The sequence below is a fragment of the Coenobita brevimanus genome, chromosome 34 (genome assembly GCF_032717465.1).
Source record: "Coenobita brevimanus isolate Jiangsu-jjx chromosome 34, ASM3271746v2, whole genome shotgun sequence".
Classification (NCBI taxonomy): Eukaryota; Metazoa; Arthropoda; class Malacostraca; order Decapoda; family Coenobitidae; genus Coenobita; species Coenobita brevimanus.
In genome coordinates, this window is record NC_136987.1 from 26,144,011 (window position 1) to 26,171,616 (window position 27,606).

Below are 27,606 nucleotides of genomic sequence, written 5' to 3' on the forward strand. Positions count from 1 at the left end.
AATTCGAATTTCTAAGGTATGAATGAGTTAGGTTAGATAAACATAGTTATAATTAATCATCTGGGGACGAGTTATCTAATCTGGTAGGCGTGAGGATTGCCTTAGCTTTGTATCTTTACAGGAATGAGTCAGACTCGTACTGTCCCGTGTATTAAACCATTTTTATCATACATATCCTTGAAATTATAAATAGTTTTGGCACACACTACCCCATTAGGTTGTGCATTCCACTGATCAATTGTCCTATTAGGGAAACTGAATTTCCATACATCTTTATCACCTCTCTTTTTATGCTGTATTTTGCAATGTCCTCTTGCTGATGCTTCACACATATGATATATATTCATTTATGTCTATTTTCTGTTCCCCTGATATGCATTTATATAGCATAATCATGTCTCCTCCTCCTCTCCTGCAGCGTTGGTAAATTCAATCTTTCCAGTCTTTCTCAGTAACTTAAATCCCTTAAGCTTGGTACCCATCTTGTAGTGGCCCGTTGTACTTTTTCAATCTTATCTGTGTTTTTTGAGATGAGGATTCCAGACTACTGTGATGCATACTCCAGAGTTGGTCTGATGAATATCTTCCTCAGCATATCTTCATTTATATATGTGAATGCTATTCTCATATTAGCAAGCAATGTATACATGTTTCGTACCTTCTCACTGATGTGATCATCAGGAGATAGTCTGTTACTGATAATTACTCCTAGGTCCTTCTCCTTTTCTGGTATGTGTAGGGTTGATCTTCCTAACTTATAATACCAATCTGGTCTTTTCTCACTTTTACCAAATTTTATTACATGACACTTATCCACATTAAATTCCATTTGCCATTTATTGCTCCATTCATGAAGCTTGTTCAATTCCTCTTGCAGCTCTTTGCAAGAATCTATGTTAGTAATTTTCTTTTGAATTTTTGCATCATCTGCAAACATATTTAGATAGCTTCCTCTCTGCCTTATATATTCACTTTAATACCCACCCAACCCCTTTTAAAGGCCATACAGTCAATAAGTGGCTTGGTGCTAGGTTTTCCTTTTTCTTTTTTTTTCCAATTATCCAATCCAATCCCTTTACTTTTGAGAAATCTTACATCTCCCTTTAGTTTTGAGAAATCTTACATCTCCCTTTAGTTTTGAGAAATCTCACATAAGAGTGTTAGGCTAGTCCAGTATAGTTCAAGTTCAGTCAATGTGAAATAAAAATTAGCCTCTAAATTTCATTTATGGAAAAGTACTTTTAACTCCAAACACTATGAAAACAGTATGCACTCCAGTAGGGTATGCTTAGTGAAGTTTCCTGTTCACACTGTTACAGCACTGCTACTGATTCAATGGATAATGATAAAGTAAAAACCCTTATCAGTTACCTTACTGAGATCACTTCAGATACTAGTTGTTGTGGGAAAAAAAAATCCTAAGTTAGGTTATTCAGCACACTGGGTACATTACTACACATCACTGATTGGCATATTTTAATACCAATCGTTTATTTAAATCTGCACACATGTGCAGTAACATAAACCCTGTCGTGTCCAGTAGCACAGGATATATTTATATACTGTACTATCAGTGGAAATGCATTGAACACAGTAATAAAAAAAAAAAAAAAAAAAAAAAAAAATAGCACCAAGCCAATGAAAATATGGCAGTGAGGTGGAAGGGGGTTGGGTGGTTATTAAAGTGAAAATATAAGGCTGAGAGATAAGACACATGAAGTACAAGAGGAGGTGAATAATAAGCGCCAGTACCAAGCTAAAACAATGACTACATGGCACTATAATGGAAGAGGGTTTGGTGGGTATTAAAGTGAAAATGTAAGGCAGAGAGGTAAGACAGATAAAGTACAGGAGCAGAGTGGGTAGAGGGGAAGGATGGAGATTAAAGTGCCCCTTTTGCCACAAGCAGGGATACTGAGGAAGTATTCTGTCCCCCCTCCCCATAGGGGTACTATCAATGGAAACTAAGCCAGCTCCCAGTCACGGTTATCTCACGAATCCTTTCCCCTCGGGGAGGGGGGGATAGAATACTTCCTCAGTATCCCTGCTTGTCGTAAAAGCCGACTAAAAATCCTTTCCCTTTTCCCCCTCTGCTTCTTGTACTTTATCTGTTCCACCTCTCTGCCATATATTTTCAATACCCACCCAAGTTAGTGCCATATAACTTAGTCATTGAATGGAATGGAACATTAAAAAAAAAAAAAAAAAAAAAGGAAAGCGAGCACCAAGCCACTCAATGGCTATATGGCACTACAATAGGAGTTGGGTGGGTATTAAAGTGAAAATATAAGGCAGAGAGGTGGGACAGATAAAGTACAAGAAGCAGAGGGGGAAAAGAGGAAGGATGAAGATTAAAGTGCCCCTTTTAGATGGTTTTTACGACAAGCAGGGATACTGAGGAGGTATTCTATCCCCCCCCCCCTCCCCAGGGGGAAACTTGGTCATTGAGTGGCTTGGTGCTCGCTTTCCTTTTTTCTTTTTCTTTTTTAATTATTCCATTTCATTCCATTCCATTCATGAGTCCTTTACTCATCCCTCTTAACCACCTGTCAGGTCTACAAATACCTGTACACTAGTCAAATTTAACACAATGAGAACTACTCAGCTACAGACCAGTATCACTGACCAGTGTTGTAAGATACTAGAAAAGCTGATAAGGGAAGTTTGGGTAAAACATCTAGAACATGGTATGATAAAAGAGAGGCAGTTCGGTTTTAGGAAGGGAAAATCATGTGTTACTAATCTTCTAAGCAATTATGACAAAGTTAGAGAAACATTACAGAAAAGAGAAGGATGGGTGGACAGTATCTATTTAGATTTTAAGAAAGCATTTGACAGAGTACCGCACCAAAGACTTTTATGGAAGCTGTACCATCAAGGAGGTATCCAAGGCAATCTCCACTGTTGGATGCAGGATTATCTCAGAAAAAGGGAAATGAGAACAATATTAAGGGGAAATTACTCATCATGGAGGGAAGTGACCAGTGGAGTTCCACAGGGCTCAGTTATGTTTTTAGTATATTATGTTTTTAGTATATATAAATGGCATAGATAGTAATATTGGAAATGGAAGCTATCTAAATATGTTTGCAGATGATGCAGAAATTCAAAAGAAAATTACTAACATAGATTCTTGCAAAGAGCTGCAAGAGGAATTGAACAAGCTTCATGAATGGAGCAATAAATGGCAAATGGAATTTAATGTGGATAAGTGTCATGTAATAAAATTTGGTAAAAGTGAGAAAAGACCAGATTGGTATTATAAGTTAGGAAGATCAACCCTACACATACCAGAAAAGGAGAAGGACCTAGGAGTAATTATCAGTAACAGACTATCTCCTGATGATCACATCAGTGAGAAGGTACGAAACATGTATACATTGCTTGCTAATATGAGAATAGCATTCACATATATAAATGAAGATATGCTGAGGAAGATATTCATCAGACCAACTCTGGAGTATGCATCACAGTAGTCTGGAATCCTCATCTCAAAAAACACAGATAAGATTGAAAAAGTACAACGGGCCACTACAAGATGGGTACCAAGCTTAAGGGATTTAAGTTACTGAGAAAGACTGGAAAGATTGAATTTACCAACGCTGCAGGAGAGGAGGAGGAGACATGATTATGCTGTATAAATGCATATCAGGGGAACAGAAAATAGACATAAATGAATATATATATGTGTGAAGCATCAGCAAGAGAACATTGCAAAATACAGCATAAAAAGAGAGGTGATAAAGATGTATGGAAATTCAGTTTCCCTAATAGGACAATTGATCAGTGGAATGCACAACCTAATGGGGTAGTCTGTGCCAAAACTATTTATAATTTCAAGGATATGTATGATAAAAATGGTTTAATACATGGGACAGTACGAGCTTGACTCATTCCTGTAAAGATACAAAGCTAAGGCAATCCTCACGCCTAACAGATTAGATAACTCGTCCCCAGATGATTAATTATAACTATGTTTATCTAACCTAACTCATTCATACCTTAGAAATTCGAATTTTTACTGCTTTCCGCCTAATCTAATTTAATTTAAGGGCGGAAACTACCCGAGAAAGCTTTGAGACGAATGATATGAGAAGCCGGAATGACCATTTGCCGTTTGTAAACAAAGGGCGAGAGGCTGCGATCATGTTACCCCTACAGAGATCAGAGGACAAATGGCATATTTGTGGCGGCCTCTGGCAACTCCCGCGCATGCGCCGTAGGGGGCGGACTGGGGGACAGATCATAACGCTACACCGGCTCCACTCCTGCCTGCAGCAAGGTGTAATAAACAAAATAAATCACTAAGGAAAAGGTGTTAGGGAGCGTCCTTAATCTAACAGGATACGAGTTTAAATCCTTTTTATTCTAACTTGGCCTAAAACTGTCATCTCTCTATTTTGAATGCGAGATGCTGGTCACGAAGAAGTGCTATGAGGAGGGGGCACAGCTGTAGTAATTTCCTTTTCTGCTCATTTACCATATATTTCAGTTCTTCTGTGCCTATTTTCCACAGATTTTCGTTATTTTGCTGTTATTTACCGTAGGACAGAGGCAGGCAATGCTGCAGCTCTGCATCCTTTCCATAGCACTTCGTGACTAGCACCACAGTGGTGTTAATTTATTGTTACAACTACCCAATCAGAATGGAAAGGTGGAATTTTTTACGCCTAAATTCTTTCATCTTAACATTAGAAACATAAAATATTGTGTTATGTAAAATAAGTCACTGGGAAAGTACTACGAATTCGGCAATAACGAGATTACCACTTTGGATATATTACACTTTGAATATTATTTCGAAAGATGTTAAAATATCCATAATTAAATCTATGTACCTTTTACAACAATAAATATTTCAGTTCAAAATCTACGTAAAATATGACATGAAAACAAAAGGAATAGGTGTACGTCACAGGAATGATGGGAAGGGGCTGGAGAGGTGGAGGAAGTTGTGAGGGAATATTTGTTTCTTTCATGTTTCTCTTAGCATTATCTTGTTATGTACGGTACGTCTGTGCGTTAATTGATGTCTGGCACCATTATTGAGGATTGGAATTAGTTATATAAGGGTGTGATTATTAGCTGTAAGAAGACTGGAGGGCTGTGTTTACTTCAGGTGAGACAAGCTGTCCATTTAAACCAGGTACGTTGATGACAGGTTTTAAATCCCATATAGTCCTGACATCCCTATTTATTTTAAGGCTGAAATTTTATCATCTGTAGAGGCAGGCTGGAAAATAATAATATTGCCTCATTTTAAGTTTATTGTTTTGTAATAATGGGTATTGTTAACGCTGAAATATGTTTACATTTTAGTTAAGGGCCCGAAGTCGAGCCAGTTAATTTGTTATTTGTTTTTAAATCACCAGAAATGTCATCCTTATTGCCTGGAAGACCAGGAGGTAATTATGTGTATGAGAAGGCATTAAGGATTATCATAATTACTGATATAATTGAGTGATAGAGGTGCTAACGTAGGTTTTTGTGCAACATAAAGTGTATGTGAACGTAAGACTTAAAAAAAAAAAATGCAGTAAGCCAGGTGGCCTATGCTAAGCAATTCCTTTAGGAGTATGATTTGATATATTAATATAGCCTGTAAAACAGATTCTGCTTAGGGTACACAACTCAGTCATTGTACACCAGCTTATCTTCTCCTGGATATTTAACCTTTTCCATACTTAGGGTAGTGGTGCACAAGTCACCCGCTTGTTACTGGATAACGAAGGCTGCTTAAAACCTAATCTCACCCGCTCGTTACTGGATGACACAAGCTGCATCGAACAAAACCACGAAGTAATGAAAAAACATTGTAAATTAATGCATCATTTATATTGGCTAAACATTTTGATCAACACCATTCTGTTGTATTTAGCCAAGCCCTACGCCAAATAAAGGCAAATGCTGGATATTGCAGAGTACCTCCCCAGCGGCTCATCATTTGGCGTTGAGCCAAATAATGTTACTATCCATTTTTACCCTTAATCCTAAAAACTTCCCCATGAGTTAAAGATGAAAACTAAGCATGAAATACAATACAGTAATGATACAGTACAGTAATGCAGTACATAGTGTACTGCTGAATGTACTCACCAAGTTGTGGCATCAATGGAGAGTAGAGTTGTACACCATGCAGTACAATACTGTACAGTGTACTTAATCCCATGTGGTCAAGTGGCAAATGGCTTCCCCAAAGATCACCCCAGGCCATAAGCTTTGCAATAACAACAAACATGGAATGCAACAGAGTTAGTCACAGCACTAGGGTTTCATGACTGCATGGTCAGAAGAACAGAGCACACAGACATGTCTTTACAACGTGACATCCACAGGCAAGAATGAGAGGGCAGTGGTATTCTTGGGGTGCCGGGTGAGCTGCTCCCACAACAGATTCTAATTGGCTGGGGCATAGCGGGTGTTTTCATTGATTTGCAAGCTTTGGGGTGTTCCCGGGTGCTGGTGAGTTACTGTTTAAACACCTCAATGGTGGACGTTGCATAGAACAGCCAGATACATCCCATTTCAGCACCGGATGCTGCATAATTTTGCCTGATATTCCTTTAATAGAGCCGAGCCAGCAGCACCGGATATTGTGTTGGGCTGGATATTTCAGTGACAGATAATTGAGAGTTTACTGTACTGTACCAGGCAGCTGCTTTTTTATCTGGTGGCCAAGAACACCCCAGTCAGAGTGATGGCCTTGCATAGGGTGATGGCCAACAGGTATCTTATAGTGTCACCAGAAGTGGTGCTGGAATGGTGGTCAGAACTTACCTTAATGTACCTGACCAGGGTAATGTAGCCTCTGGCCCCAACACCTTGTAGAGGGTAAAATGGGATTGACAGGTACTGTTTATCATAATACTGCTCAGTAATTTTAAGACTCATTTCTGTCTAGACTGGTTTGATAAAACAGAATCGTTGAAAAGTGTACAGTACTGAAAAATTTAATAACTTCAGAGCAGTGTAGTAGTTAGTGTATAACACACATGACCTTGAAAACTGTTTCACATACCCTGTACAGTACGTAATTGCATTCCTTGAGCCAATATGACCTGATATTCATTTGGTCAAACTATTCTTTCTCAGTGCAAGGCAATTTTTTTTTTTTCTAAAGCTGCAGTGTACATGGTAATGGTAATTGAAGCCTATACAAAACACAAGTGTTGTTATGGCCAGTGTCTAATGGTAATATGTTTACTTTACAGGCTATAGATGCTGCTGCCTCACAGTTTTCCTGGGGAATGACAGCAGGATGCCAGTGTGCAGTTTTGGAGATTAAGCAGCACTGACAGCCACCACTGGGTGACCAAGGCAAACACATGCAAGCATGTGGGAGCCATACAAGCAAATGAGGTAACTCTTATTTATTTTTATATTTTCTAACAACCAGCCCTGCTTGGTCTTCACATATGCATGGTGTGTGTGGTGACAGGCAATATCAGCACACCCTTGTTGGATGTAGAAGTATTTTTTGAAGTACCGTGAGCCGGGGTGAATTCGGACACGGGGTGGTTTCGGACGAAATTTGCATAAAAAGATTAAATGCTACGCCGCTGCTAAACGAAGAAAGATATCGTATATATTTAAACGGGATAATGTTGCATAGGTTTTGTAAAATGTTATGTATAATTATCTTTTTAAAATATTATGTTCCACTGGTGAATATATTGTAAAAAAGACAATGCTATTTTTTGGTGAAAAAATGAATACGGGAAAACTTGGTCTGGTGTGAACGAATCATAACAAACCGCACGCTTATACACATTTAGAGGTTTACTTTAACGTCTAACTTGAAGATTGGAACAGAGAAAGGGTTAAAATCTGCATTTTAAATGTATGTAAACATGACATGAGTGAATGTGTACGCATTTTTGGGATTTAAAGGGGTAACTTCGGACAATGGATATTTAAAGGGTTGAGGTCAGACAGCATATCTAATTTGCTTTTTTTATATGTAATAAAACATATTTTGTACAATGTACACAGTCTGCATGCTTATCTTTGTTTTTGCTGCTAAGAAATATGATGTGAGAACACATATTATTTAAGTTACCATATGGTACGGTACCGGTATGATATCCTTATAGTTCGTCTCCACTCCCTCCTCTTGTTCCTCATTCCTAACTCCTGTTTCTCCTTCCCAAGCTCCTTCTCTCATTCCTTCCCAAGCTCCTTCACTCTTTAGCTCTTTCCTTCCCTATCTTCTGTTCCTCCATTCCAAGTTCCCTTTAATTAGGCATTTAAATAGCCGGCACGCTTTAAACCGTCCGGTCAGTCAGTCACAATCGTGCCTTTAACCTGCGCATAGCGTGAGAATGTACTCCCTATAATGTATATGTATAATCAACTAAACTGGGGTTGTAAGTCAATGGAAAATTTATTTTTTCATCTATTTTTGCTATATATCACTACTATTTACTTGTAATTTTTCTGTATTTTTTTGTATTTTTTTCAGCAATATTTTTAAAAGTCGCGCAGTGTCCGAAGACCCCCCAGAACTGTCCAAACATTCAGCTGAGCTACTAGGGGCCCATTTCAGTGCATTTCTAATGAGTGACCGGGGTCACCCCAAGGCAGTCCGAAGTCTCCCCAGTCCGGGGTGACCTCGGACACCTATAAAATATTTTACTACGTCTAGATGGAGATACTGAGATTATCTGGCTGTTAGATACTTACAGGTTATTGGCTCACGTACGTATGTAATACTTAACATCAGTATTTTGGCCAAAATAAATTGTGTCAGGATGAAATAACCTTCAAAATCGTACGAAGTCACCCCGGTTCACGGTACAGGTTTTTGGATATCAGATTTTTCAGATTAGAGAGTGCTGTGGTGTTGATGTGGATGTGCCAGAAAGCATTAGGAGAAATACTTTGAGATGCTTTGGCCATGTGGAAAGGATGGAGAATGAGAGGCTGACTAGGAGAGTGTGTGTGTGTGTGTGTGTGTGTGTGTGTGTGTCAGTGAGGTGGAGGGAGGGGGGGGAGGAGGCAGAGACCAAGAATAGGCTGGAGGGAATGGGCTGAGAGGTATAGTATATGAGAGAGAGTGGTGTGAGTGAGAGAGCAGGCAGCCTCGTGGCAGAGAAGGTGATGACATGGAAGGGATTCATTTGTGGTCATCTCATTTGGAATTAATCACCTGGTGATAAATAGGTTGATAGATAATTATTAATACAGAATCATTCATTCATCATCCAATCCTATGTTGCCCCATACAGGGGCTCTATACAGGGGTTTTATCCGCCCCTGTGTGGAGTACAACTCTCATGTGTGGGGAGGCTCCCCACATACAGCTCTTCTCAATAGGGTGGAGTCAAAGGCTTTTCGTCTCATTAACTCTCCTCCTCTTACTGACTCCCTTCAACCTCTGTCTCTTCGCCGCACTGTTGCATCTTTATCTCTTTTCTATCGCTACTTTAATGGTCACTGCTCCTCTGAACTGTCTGCTTGCATTCCTCCACCTCTACGACGGGCGCGTAGCACCCGTCTGGCAGCAAACTCTCATCCCTTTTCTGTCCAACTCTCTAATGCAAGAGTTAACCGTTACTCCCAGTCTTTCATTCATGCAACAGGTCAGCTCTGGAACTGTCTCCCTCTGTCTGTATTTCCTCCTGCCTATGATCTCCAGTCTTTCAAACGCAGTGTGTCCAGGCATCTCAAAATGATCGGATCTTGAATTTGGCTCTCTATTGTATTTTGTTTTTCTCTTGGAGGGAACTGTTACTGCGGGCTCATGGCCTTTGGTTCCTTCTTCCTCGCATAAAAAAAAAAAAAAAAAAAAGTTGGTCCTGACATTTAAGATGAGAGTGACCAGCCTCACTCATCCCTGAGTGGCATTATGTGAGCATTAATCCCCAACCACCCCTTGGATATAAACCTTCACCGGCTCAATCCGATTGGAGTGCTGTAATTACCGACTAAACCACCAGGCGCCATAATTTGGTTATACGGTTACCACCCAGCATAGTAAATGGTTTCCTGGTGTACAGGAAACCATTTGGCTTGTCACTCAGTGTACAGTCACCCATAGGCAGAAGGAAGAGGAAAGAATGAAGGAAAGAAAGACAGACGAGGATCGGAGAAAAGAAGGATGGAGGAGAGGAAAGGGCAGACATCCGAGAGCAGCACTACATCGAGTGAGTGGATGATGAGCACCTCCAACTACCACAGACTAAATCAGAAAACCTTAGTAATCAGAAATATGGACTTCGTGTAGTCAGAATTGCCATTGAGTTTGATGATAGGCGGCAGGACCACTCAGCTGTGGCTTTGGAAACAAAATTCGTTATAACTCATGTGCAGAGAAAAGAATTGCAAAAATATTAAAAAGGGTTTGACCAATGGATCTTATGATATTGTACAGGCTGATAGAGAATGTACTGAAGGACAGTATGGTGTAAATCAACTTTCAGGTAGATGTGTACCATACCTTGCCAGCTGTGGTCTGTCTATCTGTCTGTCTATAGCCCGATGCCCTTATCCTGCGAAGGGTGGCCGCAGACAAAATGCCTCCAAGTCGCTCTGTAACCCACCATTTGACTGCCCTCCTCCCATCTCACTCCCCCCTCCCTGATACACCTCTCCACTCCATCCCTCCACCTCATCCTTGGTCTCCCCCTCCCTCTCCCTGCCTCCACATCACCCACATACACCCTCTTAGTCAGTCAGTCAGCTACGGTATCATGAAGTTATGCATTCAGTGTAGTAGTAGTTGTAACCCCAGGTGTAGCTGAAGCAAACTAGAGGTGTATTAGATGCCTTTCTCATGCAGTGTGCCATCCATCTTTCAGGGGACAGGGAAGTACTTGAGGGATGTTTGTATAACCAGGTATTTAAGCCAATTGGTTATATTGGCCATGTGGAGAGGATGGAGAGAGAGAGACTGACAAGGAGAGTGTATGTGAGTAAGGTGGAGGGGGGAAGAGGGAGAGGGAGGCCAAGGATGAGGTGGTGGGATGGAGGGGAGAGGTATATGAGAGAGGGGTGTGTGAGCTGGGAGCAGGGCAGTGAAATGGTGGGGGACAGGGCGACATGGAGGAGATTTGTTTGTGGCTACCCCTAACGGGATTAAGGGGTCTGGCAATAGATAGATAGATATTCCAGTTTTGTATGAAATGTAAGTGAGAATGCTGGAATATGGGTGTGCAAATTTCAAGGTCAGTATCTCCTTAACTGTGGACAATTATCATCATCGTCTTCATCCATTTTGTCTTTTCCACACTCAGGTGGGGTGAGGTAGGGTCCAGAAAGCAAGGAAATGGGGGGAAAATGATAGTGGGAGAACTGATCACCATAAATGGGTCACACACTCATTCCCTCACCATTCAAGCCCCTGGAATCTTGGCTGCACCTCCTAGACACAGGCTGTACTTGTAGTGTCATTATTACTAATCAGGCAGAACCAATCCAATGACTATTTCCGTTTTTCAGGCTGAGTGACATGATGTACGTGGCAGTGCTCCAGGGAACAGTTTGATGCACTGAATACTGCAGTTTACAAGTTAAGGGACACCAGCAACCCACACACTGCATCAGATGAGGTGGGTTCACTTATTTAGAACTGTGTCTGTCTATTGCCAGTGCCTTAATCCTGTAAGGGATGGCAACAGACAAATTTCCTCCATGTCTCTCTGACCTCTGCCCTACCTTTCTTCCAGGTCACACCCTTCTGCCTCATATATCTCTCCATTCCATCCCTGCATCTCATTCTTGATCTTCCTATCCTCCTTTCCTCCTCCACCTCACTCATACACACTTCTTGTCAGTCTCTCATTCTTCATCCTCTGTACATGGCCACATCTGGAATTACTGTAGTTTAATTTGGTGCTGGAGTAGGATGCCTTCATGTAGTGGCACTGATATAGCCAGGCGGGTGCACTGCCTAGGTATATAAATGTCCCCCAGTTCCCTCCTTATCTACAAGAGGAGGATAATGGACTGCAGAAGGGCAGTATCAGCCTGCAGTCCACTGGGTTCACACACAGTTGAACCTGGAGTCACAGTATTAACAGTCATAATTCCCATGTGTGTTTGTTTCATGTTGTTTTATTTCATTTCATGGCTGATGCTTAACTACTCTCTCTCTCTCTTTTTATGGGACACAATAGGAAGTGGAAATTTTTTAGAAAGCCTGACTCTTTCCATCACAGGTTGAAGTTAGACAAGAGTTTATTTAAAAAAGGGTTTTCCATATACTTGGATTGGTTGAGCGCCTGTTGACCAGACCTACTATCCATCCATCCATCATCCAATCCTACGTTGCCCCATGAGGAGCGTAAGAGCCTGGGGCTAGGCAAGTTGGTCCTGACATTTAAGATGAGACTAGGTGTGAAATTGCCATCACACTATTTTGAATGCTGTGCTGTGACAAGAAATAATCACTAAATTACTGTATGCTGCTGATTGTGAAAAATTGCCATGGAAAAGACGTAGAGCCATAGCATTGTCTTATTCTGCAACTGTCATCTATCTATTGCCAGACGCCTCAATCCCATTCGGGGTGGCCACAAACAAATTGCCTCCACGTCACCCTGTCCCCCGCCATTTCACTGCCCTGCTCCCAACTCACACCCCCCCTCTCTCATATATCTCTCCATCCCATCCCTCCATTTCATCCTCGGCCTCCCCCTCCCTCTTCCCTCCTCCACCTCACTCACATACACTCTCTTTGTCAGTCTTTCACCCTCCATCCTCTCCACATGGCCAAACCACCTCGGTGTATTTCTCATAACGCTTCCTATCACATCCACATCCACACCACAATGCTCCTTTGTATCCTCATTCGTCAGCCTGTCTCTCCATGTGACTCCACATGCTCCTCTTAAGTAACTCATTTCCACTGCTCTCACTCTTGGCTTGTGTCCTTCCAACAACGTCCAAGCTTCACTTCCATACATTAGAGTTGGTATCACAATACTGTCATGTAGTAACTTTTTCACTTCCATGCTCACTTCCCTGCTTCTTATCACTGCTTTCAAGGAACCAGCAACCTTTCTTCCCCGCTGTACCTTTTCAAGCACTTCACCCTCCAAACCTCCATCCTTACTCATCACACTACCCAAGTACTTAAACATACTCACATTTTCCAATTCCTCACCATCCAACCTCGCTGTACATTCACTAACTTCACCTCTCTCAAAGACCATCACTTTACTCTTCCCTACATTCACCTTTAGATTCCGTTCCTTACACGCTCTCCCAAACTCATCCACCAAGCCTTGCAGCTCCCCTTCGTCTTCACTCAACAACACAGTATCATTTGCAAACAACAGTACAGGGAGTTTCCAAACACTGTCCTCTCTCGCCAGGGCCACTCCAACATCCACTACCCTACCTTGTACCTCTTTTATTACCCCATCCATGTACAGATTGAACAACCATGGAGACATGACACATCCCTGTTTCAACCCAACCTTCAAAGAGAAAAATTCACTTAGTTCACCATCCACACACACTGCAGCCTTAGCACCATCGTACATACTCTTCACAGCATTCAACGACTTTCCATCTGCACCATATATTCTTAATACTTTCCACAATCCTTGTCTATCCACCCTGTCATATGCTTTCTCCAAATCCATGAAGGCCGCATACAACTTCTTTGCCTTCTCTAGAAACTTTTCCACTAAAGATCTAAGAATGAATATCTGATCTACACAACCTCTTCCCTTCCTAAAGCCTCCCTGTTCTTCTCCAACTAATTCCTCTGTTCTTTCTCTAACTCTGTCTATAAGTATCCTACCATACACTTTTCCTATTATACTAAGAAGACAAATGCCCCACACTTCTTTTTCCTGTTTTCCTTTGTACAAGGGAATAATTATACCTGACTTCCAATCCTCTGGGACTCTACCTTCCTCCCAGGCCATTTACATGTCTGCAAACTGTATTAATAATCTTGGTGTTCATTCATTTTAGTAATCTGGGTGTGCATTCATTTTAGTACATTTGGCATTCATTCATTTTAGTAATCTTGGTGTGCATTCATTATAATATCTTGGTGTTCATTCATTTTAGTAATTTTGACATTCATTAATTTTAATAATCTTGGTGTTCATTTTTTTTTTCCAGTGAAATTCCTTTATGTACTTGTATGCATCACTACAGAATGTGGTGAAAGTTTTTGGCATATCAGAGAGCCAGGATTCCAGGGGCTTGAATGATGAGTGAATGGAAATGTGGCCCATTGGCGTGGGCAAACTTGGGCTGTCAGGACACTGCTACTCCTCACCCTGCCCAAGGGTGGGAAAGGAGGTCCAGATGATGATGCATCAATTGACCTTTTCTTTAACACTTCAGTTTACTTATTTAGCTTGATGGGTGAATAAGAGTTGGGATGAATTGATGTAGTTATTTATTTCTTTGTCATACACTATATCTTGCCCAACACTTCCAGAGCTGTGTACTTAGTGAGGTCAGTGGCTGCTCTGCTCAGCTGGTGCATGTTGGTGGAACATCACCCTCATCGTCGGCAGCATCAACCAATACGTCATCCTGGTCATCAACCAAACCATCTTCAGCATCATCCAGGTCACTGGGGTCATCTGAAGGCTGCAGCAATGAGAGGAGAGAAGAGGACAATGAAAATGGGTTCACTGCAGCACTTATGACAATACCAGCACCTGTCTGTTGGAATGCCCCAGGCCATACCCAACCCCCTGGCAGCACTACAGGTGATGTTTACTATAATTTGTCAGTGTAATGCACATCATGCACCAGCACCACACAACACATTTAAGTGTAATGTACAAATCCTGCACCAGCACCACACAACACATGTAGTAGTGTCCTGAAGCACATCTGAAATATGAGTCCAGTGAACTGTGGGCCGAAGCTGCCCTTCCTCCTGCAGTTCACCATCCACTTTTCTGGGGATAGAGAGGGAGCTGAGGAATGTTTGTCAAACCTGGCAGTGGAGCTGACCAGTCCACCACATGAAAACATCTCTCTTTATGTACTTTATTAAGCTGAAATTGTTTGTAAAATGGCTTGTGTACTACATTTGTCTTCACTCAGTGTTAACAAACACTGCATAAGGAAGTCATTTAGATGGAATATCATAGTAACAGAAACTAAACCATTTTTAACACTAAACTTATGGAGGCTTGTTCATGCTGTTATTGGGATAGGAACCATTATTATTATTATTATAATTATTATTTTTTTTTTAATGCAAGAAAGAAGGAACCAAAAGCCAGGAGCCCACAAACCATTCCTTCCAAGAAAAAAAAACAAAAAAACAAAACAAAAGAGAGCCAAATTCACTTGCCAGTGCATCACCTCAGACATTACAACAATTGGAACAAGATTAAGATATCAAGTATCCTGGATTTTGGTAACGTGTGAGGAATAGTTTTCTGTGAACTGGTGGGTTAATCAAGGACATACATTACTAGCCATGTGGGGAGGATGAAGAACGAGAGACTGGCTAGGAGTGTGTGTGCATGAGGTGGAGGGGGAGACCAGGGATAAGATGGGAGGATGAACTGGAAAGATAAATGAGAGAGGAGGATATGAGTTGGAGGGAGGGCAGCCAAAGGACAGGGTAATGTGGAAGCAGTTTGTGTCTGGTCACCCCATACAGGATTAAGGCTTCTGGCAATAGTGATATAAATTATTCCTATGTATTGCCAGCAGCATTAATCCTTTAAGGGTTACTTCACTCGTGTTTATGACATGTATGCAATCAGTAGCCAGCGTAAGGAATTTGAGGATGTGGTTTCAATTCCAATAGCCTATCTTGGGATCTTTATGCATCCATTCCAGTAGATATGCACTATTATTTGCTAATTTTGTGTTTTAGATATAACTAACCTTTACTCTTGTTTAAAATTGCCTTTTACATATATATATACAGTATATATATATATATATATATATATATATATATATATATATATATATATACTGTATATATATTATATATATATATATATATATATATATATATATATATATATATATATATATATTTATGTGGCTCAATCGGTAGAGAGGTGGCGTGCAGTCCTAACGGACCCTGGTTCGAATCCCGGCTGGGGCAGGGAACAGTTTAAGGATTTGAATTTCATTAAATCAGGCTTTACTGATCTACCAGAAGACCCGCCGACATGTCGTAAAAATACCCCCGCTAATACCAATACACCAGTCCTGTATGAGACAGCCCTAGCATGTATTCAATATGGACGGTGGGTGTTAGCCAGTGGTGACATGTAGAGGTGTATGGTATGCAGGAGGACTGCTGGGCCTTGATAGCAGGCTGTGAAGCCTATGCCCAGAGTCGGACACATAAAAATATATATATATATATATATATAGATATAATATATATAGCATTATAGATGTTAAGTTGGTGGTGGTTGAACACCCAGTCCCCATTTTCCCCATAGGTTATGTACTCTTTCATACAAACATATTTCCATAAACTTAACTACTGGTAACATCAGGAGACCTTTTGTATTTGGGTTTTGTATAAGTAACTGCATTGTCATTTTGAGTATAGTATGTGTGGATGGCAGAGAAAAAGTTGAGTGGTACCTTTAATACTTTATAAGTGTAAGTGTGACAGAAGAAGTTAAGAAGTGGTAAAGGGAAGATGATTAACCAGGTTGTACTTATAAGGTGGAACCATTACTTCAGATTGTTAGGTGATGTATTAATGACTGTGGCATATGTCACTGGGTATGCTGTGTGATTGTTATACTCTCTCTCTGGTGGGGAGGAAGGGGCATCCTACCTCATCCCTTTTCTTAGGTGGGAATTGGGGGAGAAATATTGGGATGCTGTGTATGAACAGGCAGTTCTGGTGGTGTGTCTGACCTCTCCAGTTTGTTATATTTACCCAAGCAGAATAAGGTCATCTGTATACAGCAGGATTATACAGTACTGAAAATCTGTATAATTGCAGAGAAAGGGTTAAAGTGACTTGTTATCCCACAGGGCATTCGGCAAGTATCAGATCTGAGCCAGCAAGCAGGATTGTTAGTGTGGCAGCTGAAACTGATCAGCCGAGCCACCAACTTCCTCCACCCTGTCACTCCTCATCCTCTGGCCAGCCCATCATCCACTGTGGAGGGGCAGCAGCAACACACAAGGCCTGCCCATCATCCACTGTGGAGGGGCAGCAGCAACACACAAGGCCAGCCCATCATCCACTGTGGAGGGGCAGCAGCAACACACAAGGCCAGCCCATCATTCACTGTGGAGGGGCAGCAGCAACACACAAGGCCTGCCCATCATTCACTGTGGAGGGGCAGCAGCAACACACAAGACCTCCAGTGTCCCCCACAAAAGCACTGTCTCTTGGTAAACACCTCCAGTCACTCACCAATACCTGGATGATGCAGGGTTAGTCATATCTGCTTGTGGTTGCTGTCACCGTATGTAGTTACCTTTGCTTGTCTGTATGTGTCCAGCTGTGTATTTTATCATGAGGTAACAAAACTTCACTGATATCTGGATGATGCATAGTCTGTCAGGTGGACGTACTGACAAATCTGGCATGGCATTTTTGGCATAGTTTTTATTATTATCTTTTCATAATTGGTATATCATCATCATCATCATCATCATCATCCAGACCTCCTTTCCCAATGTAGGGCAGGGTGAGGAGTAGCAGTGTTCAGACAGCCTAAGTTTGCCCACTTCAGTGGGCCACGCTTCCATTCACTCATCATTCAAGCCCACAGAATGCTGGCTCCATTAAATAGGCCAAGAAACTTTCACCACATTCTGTAACTTCACATATACCTATCTGATTGGTTCATATATATTTCATTTTATTATTTTTTACCTCCAGCCAAGACATCATGAGACATAACTGAAGGACTTAAATATAGCTTTCAGACACCTCATCACTAGAGGTTCATTTCATGTTGAAGTAAATAATCTGGCAATAGTGGGCATATATTTAAAGAAACCACTGAAGTTTAACCTTTTGTGTTTTAGACCCATTAAACTGTTCAGTATGATGATGTATTTTATATTTTTGAAATTCACTCTTCTAACAGTTTTATCAAATCTTGACAAACAGCCTGCAGCCAAGATGCTAGTACAGTACTCTTATAAAATATAGTAAATTTAAATTGTCTGTGGATAATGTTTTTTGTTTTGGACCTAAACATTTCAGTATGATGATGATGGTGTATTAATTATTTATTTATTTGTAACATTTCTTCTGAAAATTTTATCAGACTGAGACTAACCTCTTATAGCCAAGATGCTGTTAGTACTCTCTTCAAGGTAAAATACAATTAATGTAAATTGTCTGTGAATAATGAAAATGAATATTTTAAAGACAGCATATTGAAAGGGTCAGGTATATTTTACTGGTAGGCTACCCACATAATGAACATTTTTTGCCAACCAATCATAGGATTGAAACTTCATTACTGGTAACTTTTCAGTAAACACAGTTTGCATGACTCTTCCTCCCTCGGTGCCAGCCTCTTCCTCCTCCTCCTCTCATTCTTCCTTCCTCAGTGTTAGTATTTTCCATCTCCCCTTTTCTCTCAGTGCCAGGCTGCCAGCTCCTCCCCCCCCCCCCCAACACCCTCTATCTGTCACAGAGCCTTCTCCCTCCCCCCCTGCTCTCTCTTTGTTATTTGCAGCCTTCTCCTTTCCCAGTACCCTTCCCATACTCCTCCCTCCCCCCCTTTCTCATTTGTAGCCTCCTACTCCCTCTTGTTTCTCAGTGCCTACTACCCCTTTCTCTCTTTCTTTGTGCCAGCTCCTTATTCCTCCTCCTTTCCATCTCAGTGTCAGCCCCTTTCTCCTTCTCTCCTCTCCACCTCAGTTCCAGCATTTTCTCCCCCATTCTATGTGTGTGCCAGCTTTGTACTGCTCCTCCTTTCCTTCCGTAACATTGTCAGTCCCTTCCTCCTCCATTCTCCTCTCTCAGTGCCAGCTACTCCCCCCTTTATCTCATAGTGCCAGCCTCTTCCTCCACCTCCTCTTCATTCTTGTCATCTTCTCTCTGAGTTACAGCCCCTTCCTCCTCCCTTCACCCCTTCACTGCCAACACCCTCTTATTGAAGAAAGAGCAACTGGTCACTTGCCTCATAATCCAGCCTGGACTAAGTAGTGTAGACCCAGGCACGTGTGCCACTGATGGGGCACTGAAGGGTTGTATAATGGATGGAAGAGTGATTTCTAACAATTTGATTATTCTTTTTTAACCAATTTTGTTCCAAAAGTTATCCAACCAATCAAGAGTTATTCACTTGATCCCATTCACAGCAGAGGTGCAAGGACAAGCCATCAGCTACCTTAAGGGTGAGATGGACTGCCAGTTGTCACCTAAGTGTGCTTTCATAGTCACCCTTCTTGATCTTCCTACACCCATTGATACCCAAGGTAATTAATGTATTAAGTTTACAGTTTTTATTTTAAGGAAAATACATTTACTGTCCACTTAATTAAAAAGGATCTTATTTCTTCTTTATCGTTTGTCTTTTGTGAAGGTTGTAAAATTCATAGTAATGGTTGCTGTTTTTACCATAATAAAAATAATACTTGTAATATAAGAGTGGAAGGTGGGGCAGCAATCATGCACTCTCCCTTTTGTTTATCTCTTCCCCCACTCATTGTAGTCCCCCCACCCACCCCTACTCATAATAATCCATCCATCCATCCATCATCCAATCCCGTGTTGCCCCATGAGGAACGTAGGAGCCCGGGGCTAGGCAGTTGGTCCTGACATTTAAGATGAGAGTGACCAGCCTCACTCATCCCTGAGTGGCATTACATGAGCAATAAACCCCAACCACCCCTTGGATATAAACCTTCACCAGCTCAATCCGACTGGAGTGCAATAATTACCCACTAAACCACCAGGTGCCAAAATTTGGCTATATGGTTACCACCCAGCATAGTAAATGGTTTCCTGGTGTACAGGAAACCATTTGGCTTGTCACTCAGTGTAGAGTCACCCGTAGGCAGAAGGAAGAGGAAAGAATGAAGGAAAGAAAGACAGAAGAGGGATTGTAAAGTCACCCGTAGGCAGAAGGACAAGGAAAGAATGAAGGAAAGAAAGACAGAAGAGGATGGAAGAGTGGAAAGGGCAGACACCTGAGAGCAGCATTACATCGAGTGAGTGGATGGTGAGTGCCCCCATCTACCACATACCCCCACTCATAATAATAATAATTATAATAAGAGTGAAAGGTGGGGGGTGCAGTCATCCTTTCTCCCTTCCCCCGTTTTCTCTGTCCCCCACCCCTTCCCCCTCCTCTCACTTGATAATGACTCCCGTCCTCTCTTCCCTCACTCTGTGTGGTGCCTTCGTCCTCCTGTCTGCTCTGCTTGATGTAGTTCCCATCTCCCCCTCTGCTTGATATTGTCCCCATCCTCATTCCCCCCCCCCCCTCCAATCTCTGCTTGATGTTGCCCCCATGCCCTCCTGACTCCTTGATGCAGTGCCTCTCTCTCTGTCTCTTATGTAGTGCCCCTGAGTGACAAGTGAAATGGTTTGCTATACACCATGTCATTTGCTATGGTGGCTGGTGGTTCAGTGGGTTAAGGTGGTCCAGCTGGATGGACACTGTAAGGGTTACATCTGAGGGGTGGGCAAGTGAGGCTGGTAACCGTTGCCTCGTTGGCACTGAGTACCTCCAGCTGCCTGTGTAATAGGCCACAAAATACCATTAGTTGGTGTTGTAGCAGCATAACTCCTAGTTCTTATCAGTTAAGGAAGCTGCCTAGCATCTTTTCCTTAGCTAATTATTTTTGGATAGGGCTGGTTAGTATCAATTTGTGTCATTTATGCTGAGTATGGAGGTATTGTAATGATTTAAATGACACAAGAGGATAGTAAGGCTTAATAAGCAGAATTGTTAACTGATGAGAATATAGGCCTTAGTCACAACCCCCTCCCCCAATCCTACTGCTCACCCAATACAGTAATTGTTTTTGTTAAGGTTGAGATGATTTTTTTTTTTTTCTTATTACCCTAACTCCACTAAAAGATCAGGTTAGGTAAGATTCAGAACCAGAAAACATATAAGTAGGAATTTGTTATTTTGTTGTATCCAGATGGTATAGAGGGATGCCTTCATGCAGTGGCACTGATATAACCATGTAGCCAGTATAGAGGGATGCCTTCATGCAGTGGCACTGATATAACCATGTACCCAGTATAGAGGGATGCCTTCATGCAGTGGCACTGATATAACCATGTAGCCAGTATAGAGGGATGCCTTCATGCAGTGGCACTGATATAACCATGTAGCCAGTATAGAGGGATGCCTTCATGCAGTGGCACCGATATAACCATGTACCCAGTCTTGTTATCCCCTGAAAGGATGAGGATTGACTACAAGATAAGGGCTTGTAGTTCACTGGCTCACCTTCAGAGGAGCCTGGGACTACAGCAGCAGGAAAAACATCATATTGATAAAGATGATCAGTTATTTATGATCATCAGCACAATAAGAAATATTACCATCATATTGATCTTTTTTCCTGCTGTACTATAACACTAGGGCCCATATTGTCATCAGTTAACTTGCTAATATCTCTTCCTATGCAGTTATTCTGTTTATTACTCTAGTAACACAATGTCTCTCTCCCTACCAGGCTGCAGCAATCCACCCTCCCTGTTGTCCAAGCTCCTCAACTCACTGCTTCCAACATCCATCACATCATCATAGCTAATATTTTATTTATTAACCTTAGGTAGAAGATGGTCATGCAAATACTGTAGGTGTGTTTTGTACATATAAATGGTTGTATATTAATTGAACTGGACTAAAGTGATTAAGTGATTATGTACAGAACATTTTTACATTGAAGGTTGTGTGTGGGGGGGGTTCTATCATTGCGTTCTCTCTCTCTCTCTCTCTCTCTCTCTCTCTCTTTTTAATCCCAGGTTAGAGCTGTAGTACATTATATAAAGACAGACTTGTGCTTAATGCTCAGCATGTTTCTTAGACACAGACATGAGTAAAGGTGGATCAGTGGATCTTTATCTAAATGCTCCATTATGTCAATTTCTATTACCCTTTGCATCAGGAGGACGATTATCTAAAGCTGTTACTAGTAGTTAATTGATACTAAGTCACTGATGTGTGCAGGCAAAAAATTAATGGCTTCTGAACACTTCACACTGAATGTTTACCGAGGCCATTCAGTATGGGGCCTGAAATGTTTGCTTTCAGAGACAACACTGCAAAAGCCAGTCAGTTTGCCATTAGTTTCTTGTGATGGCCTGAATAAGTTAATGTAAAATAGATCCACAAAGGCTTCAAAGAATGTCAGAATAACAGTTTGTCTCAATGCACAACCAATATTGCTATACTGTTTTTACTCTAACTTGGCCTAAAATTAATCTCTCTTCCATTTTCATTGTACAGTAGTTGTAATGAGATTACCTAGAATATTGTGCTAGTCATGAAGAAGTGCTATGAAAGTGGTGTGTTCCTGGCATTGAAAGTTAAGGTGAGGAGAGTATAGCCATGTACTGTATATGTATAGTAAATGAATGTTTTTTGAAAATAAACTCTTGTATGTACCTTTCTAAAAATTTGTTTCAGTTGCCTGTCTATACCCTATTTACCTGAACTTGGCCCAAATTTCTGTCAGTCTTTTATTCTTGTGCTAAGTACTGTTTGGAGTACAGCCGTATGTGATGTTGGTATTGTCAGTCAGTTATACCATTGGTCTGTATCACTGTAAAATGTATTAGTGTACAGTGTAACACTAAAGTTGCCTTCTCAAGCTGGCAGCAAAATAGTCATAACATCATATGGAAGGACATCAAAACTTACAGATTTAAACTTATAAAAAAATATATAACCATTTTTGGGGGGCCAGTGATTATATTGCAGTGGCATCTTTAGTACTGTTCCTTTATATAAAGGAAAAGGGGAGAGAGAAGTATGTGGTAACCATAGGGGTATTTGCCTTCTTAGTGTGACTGGTAAAATATATGGTAGAATACTCATTGATAGGGTTAGGCATATGACAGAGGAGCTAGTTGGAGAAGAACAAGAGGGATTTAAGAAGGGAAAAGGGTGTGTAGATAAGATATTTGTTCTAAGATGTTTAGTGGAGAAGTATCTAGAGAAGGGAAGGAAAGTGTATGCTGCCTTCATGGACTTGGAGAAAGCTTATGACAGTATAGACAGGCAAGGTATGTGGAAGGTATTAAGAATATATGGAGTGGAGGGGAAATTGATGAGTGCTGTGAAGAGTATGTACGAAGGAGCTAGGGCTACGGTGCGAGTGGATGGTGAGCTGAGTGAGTTCTTTGATCTCAATGTGGGACTGAAACAGGGTTGTGTGATGTCTCCAGTGCTGTTTAATATATACATGGATGGGGTTGTAAAGGAGGTGCAAGGTAGGGCAGTGGATGTGGGGCTGGCTGTAATGAATGAGGGTGAGATTTGGAAGCTTCCGGTGTTGCTGTTTGCTGATGATACAGTATTGTTGAGTGAAGATGAATGGGAGTTGCAAGGTTTGGTGAATGAATTTGGGACAGTGTGTAGGAGGAGGAATCTGAAAGTTAATGTAAACAAAAGTAAAGTTATGGTGTTTGAGAGGAATGAAGTCACAGAGTGTGCAGTGAGGTTGGATGGTGAGGATATGGAGAATGTGAGTGCATTCAAGTACAGTACTTGGGTAGTGTGATGAGTAAGGATGGAACTTTGGGGGATGAAGTGCGTGAAAGGGTACAGCAGGGAAGGAAGGTTGTTGGCACACTGAAAGCAGTGATGAGAAATAGGGAGGTGAGTATGGAAGTTAAGAAGTCACTGCATGATGGTATTGTGATCCCTACCCTGACGTATGGAAGCGAGGCATGGACCTTGCAAGAGGGGAACAAGTCAAGAGTGAGAGCAGTGGAAATGAGTTACTTGAGAGGAGCATGTGGGGTGACATGGAGGGACAGGTTGACGAATGAAGAAGTGAAGGAACGTTGTAGGGTAGATGTGGATGTGGTTGAGAAGATTAGGAGAAATACACTGAGGTGGTTTGGACATGTGAAGAGAATGGAAAATGAAAGACTGACTATGAGGGTGTATGTAGGTGAGGTGGAGGGAGGGAGAGGGAGGGGTAGACCGAGGATGATGTGGAGGGATGGAGTTCAGAGGTATATGAGGGAGGGGGGAGTGAGTTAGAGGGAGGGCAGTCAAATGGTAGGTGACAGAGCGACTTGGAGGCGTTTTGTCTGCGGCTACCCTTTGCGGGATTAGGGCGTCGGGCTATAGATAGATAGATAGTATACAGAAAGTCCTTTGAGATGGCATTAGGAGAGACACTGAGGTGGTTTGGCCATGTGTGGAGGATGGAGCATAAGAGACTAACTAGGAGAATGTATGAGAGTGAGGTGGAGAGGAGGAGGACGAGGAGGAGATGGAGGGAGACTTATGAAGAGGGCTGCCTGTGTTAGGAGGAGGGCTGTGTTAGAGGAGGGCTGTCTGTGTTAGGAAGGCTGTGTTAGGAGGAGGGCTGTGTTAGAGGAGGGCTGCCTGTGTTAGGAGGAGGGCTGCCTGTGTTAGAGGAGGGCTGTCTGTGTTAGGAGAAGGGCTGTGTTAGGAGGAGGGCTGTGTTAGAGGAGGGCTGTCTGTGTTAGGAGGAGGGCTGCCTGTGTTAGAGGAGGGCTGTCTGTGTTAGGAGAAGGGCTGTGTTAGGAGGAGGGCTGTGTTAGGAGGAGGGCTGTGTTAGGAGGAGGGCTGTGTTAGGAGGAGGGCTGTCTGTGTTAGGAGGAGGGCTGTGTTAGAGGAGGGCTGTCTGTGTTAGGAGGAGGGCTGGCTGTGTTAGGAGGAGGGCTGTGTTAGAGGTGGGCTGTCTGTGTTAGGAGGAGGGCTGTGTTAGAGGAGGGCTGTCTGTGTTAGGAGAAGGGCTGTGTTAGGAGGAGGGCTGTGTTAGGAGGAGGGCTGTGTTAGGAGGAGGGCTGTCTGTGTTAGGAGGAGGGCTGGCTGTGTTAGGAGGAGGGCTGGCTGTGTTAGGAGGAGGGTTGGCTGTGTTATCCAAGCCACTGTAGGTACCGTACAAGTGGTGGCCTTTTATCCAAGCCATTATCAGTGTAGTTATGGTTATTCCTTTGCCTTATGCCTTAAAGGAGACCCAAATACCGATTCCTTTGGCACCTGTTGCACTGTCATCAAAGCCGCTCTACGTTCCAGGCTTATGTCACAGTCACCCTTGCCAAAAGCCATCAGGGGTTTTCTGTTAGGTAGACACTGCCCCCTTATCAAAGCTTATTACTGCTCTGAATGTGGCCCAGAAACAATACTCTACTTCTTCGTGACCAGCATTGTACTGAATTAGTCTTAAGTGTTCTAAGTGGCTCTGGAGATAACGTAACAACTCTTCCTTAGCGACTTAATACAACTTAATACTGTATATGCAATACCGGTCAGTCTGCCCTTGTTTATCACTGGTACCAAATAACTAAAATACAGCACCAGTTCTGGCCGCAAACCTACCAGGGCCGTGGTGGCCGAGTAAGGAGGGAGGTGGCCTGCCACCTGGAAGACCCGGGTTCAAATCCCGGGTGATAGAGGTATATTTAAACATGTGGCAGTGTCCTTAGTGGCTTGTCATTTGGACCCGGGTTCGACTCCCGGTTGACTTAGAGGTTAATTAAGGTTGTTTGGCAGTCACGCAGTGACCTGGCGGGGGTGTGGGCAGTCACGTAGTTGAACTGCCGGGGGGGAATGTAAAAGTCTACAATTACACACACACGCACACATCCACCAAGACAGACATACAGAGATCCACACAGTAAGACAGACACACCCACCTACAGCAGAACACATGCATCAGGGTGGGGCGTGGAAGGCAGGGGGTTTTATTGCAAAGTCCAAAAAAGGGTATACCTTTTTTGGACTTTGCAATAAAACCCCCCTACCTTCCACGCCCTACCCTGAAGGACCATTTTATGTGTGTTTGGCTGTACGTGTGTGGAGTGCTTGAGTGTATGTGTGTGTCTTCAAGTATGTGAATTCGTGTATGCACGTGTGTTGCAAGTCACTACGGACCCGCTACAAACATTGTTAAACTTTCACCTCTATCCTTCCGGGAATCGAACCCGGGTCACTTAATTTAGAGAGCCAAGCCTATACAGACTCTGCCATCACGCTCATACAATGTGATCAAAAACTGCTACTGTATTTTCCTAAGTTGTTACCTTCAAAAAACAAAGTAATATTAAAGTGCACCATGCAGAATAAGTTGCTAAGGAAGCGTTGTTACGATCTAGAGGCACTTAGAATGCATAAGACTAATTTAATGCTAGTCACGAAGAAGTAAAGAGTATCGTATATCTACTTATATACAGTATAGGAAGCAAATAAAACAGGACTTAGTGTTTTTTTTCTCGTTTTTATTTGGCATAATTTACAATGCATTCCATACCTTGCCTGTATTACTGTTATTTACCGTATCTGTCAGGCTCCTATGCACTCGGCTGGACCAAATCGCCTCTTGTCAGCTGTAAAGAAATGCTAGAGTTATTCCAATCATGCGGGCGTTAGTGCTGACAGTGTATTAACTCTCTAAGGCTCCTATGACTCGCCCTCAGCTCAGTAAAATCGTCTGGTTTAACTGCAATGTCACTAGAATTGTCCCGAACATCAGGGGGTTAATAAATGCCTAAGCTAACCCTCTAATGCTTGGCAGTGCTCTATGTTCAGTTGACGGAGGGACTATGCTGTTTGGCTGAGAGAAATTCAAAGGAGTCTGGCAGAGATGATGCGATAAATACTCACACTAGCCTGGCTATATATGCACTTGCCATCTCCCCATCTCCATTTCTGACCTGTAGCAAACACTAGAATACGATGCTACAGTAGTCACGAAGCAGTGCTATGAAGTGGATGCAGGGCCGTAGTATTGTTTTTGCCTCTGAGCTACGGGAATAACCTACAACAGGACGAAAAATTCCACCCACTTCATCTATACTTACGACTCAGCATTCAAGAGAGAGACAGACAGACAGACAGGCGGACAGACAGACAGACAGAGAGGGCAATTTTAGGCCAAGTTAGAGTAAAAAGAGAGGTCTGGACCGCTTGACCTCCTCCCGTCGCACAATGCAGCGGTGGCGCCATCTAATGCGTGGAATGCGCGAGTGCCAGGTCATTTCAGTACGAGGACGCATGTCAGTTTTTCGAAATGGAGAGGTTAGATATAAATTCCAGTGAGTCCTTCCATAAGACAAGGCTACCTGAAGCTACATAACATCCTCTGGCGGTATCAGAAATAAAGTATAATACGTCTACACTACATAAAAACATCTGTCCACCTCCAGGACTCGATCCCTGGCGCCTAGAACAACGCATTCCATCTGCTGACGTCATTTTTTACTCTTTCTCATTGCCAGGCTTCAGAGGATTCCAAGCAGCTTAAGGAAACCCACTCAAGATGATGGCACAGAAACCGTCTTCATTAACTGCCAGACTGAGAACGACTTATTACATTTGTTCTGACTAATATTACACCTCACCCAACCCCACCCCACCCCCCTGCACCCCACCCAACACTACTCCACCCACTGCACCCCACCCAACCCCCTGCACCCCACCCAACCCCCTGCACCCCACCCAACCCAATTCCAACCCACTGCACCCCACCCAACCCCCTCCTACCCCACCCAAC

General features: G+C 42.4%; 1 protein-coding gene across 1 annotated transcript; it reads left to right on the forward strand.

Annotated features, from left to right (window-relative positions):
- Positions 1-11,503: 11,503 nt before the first annotated feature.
- LOC145396069 (uncharacterized) lies at positions 11,504-21,747 on the forward strand. Its single transcript, XM_080269535.1, has 4 exons — positions 11,504-11,549; positions 14,407-14,681; positions 19,249-19,362; positions 21,583-21,747. Exons 1-4 carry the CDS (start codon positions 11,545-11,547, stop codon positions 21,654-21,656), a joined length of 468 nt encoding a protein of 155 aa, XP_080125661.1. The 5' UTR covers positions 11,504-11,544; the 3' UTR covers positions 21,657-21,747.
- The last annotated feature ends 5,859 nt before the right edge of the window (positions 21,748-27,606 follow it).

Excerpts from the sequence above, each read along its gene's own strand:
- LOC145396069 (XM_080269535.1), top strand. Across the intron at positions 14,682-19,248 it reads ACCCCCTGGCAGCACTACAG|AGGTGCAAGGACAAGCCATC; the intron begins GTGATGTTTACT and ends CATTCACAGCAG. Across the intron at positions 19,363-21,582 it reads TACACCCATTGATACCCAAG|GCTGCAGCAATCCACCCTCC; the intron begins GTAATTAATGTA and ends TCTCCCTACCAG.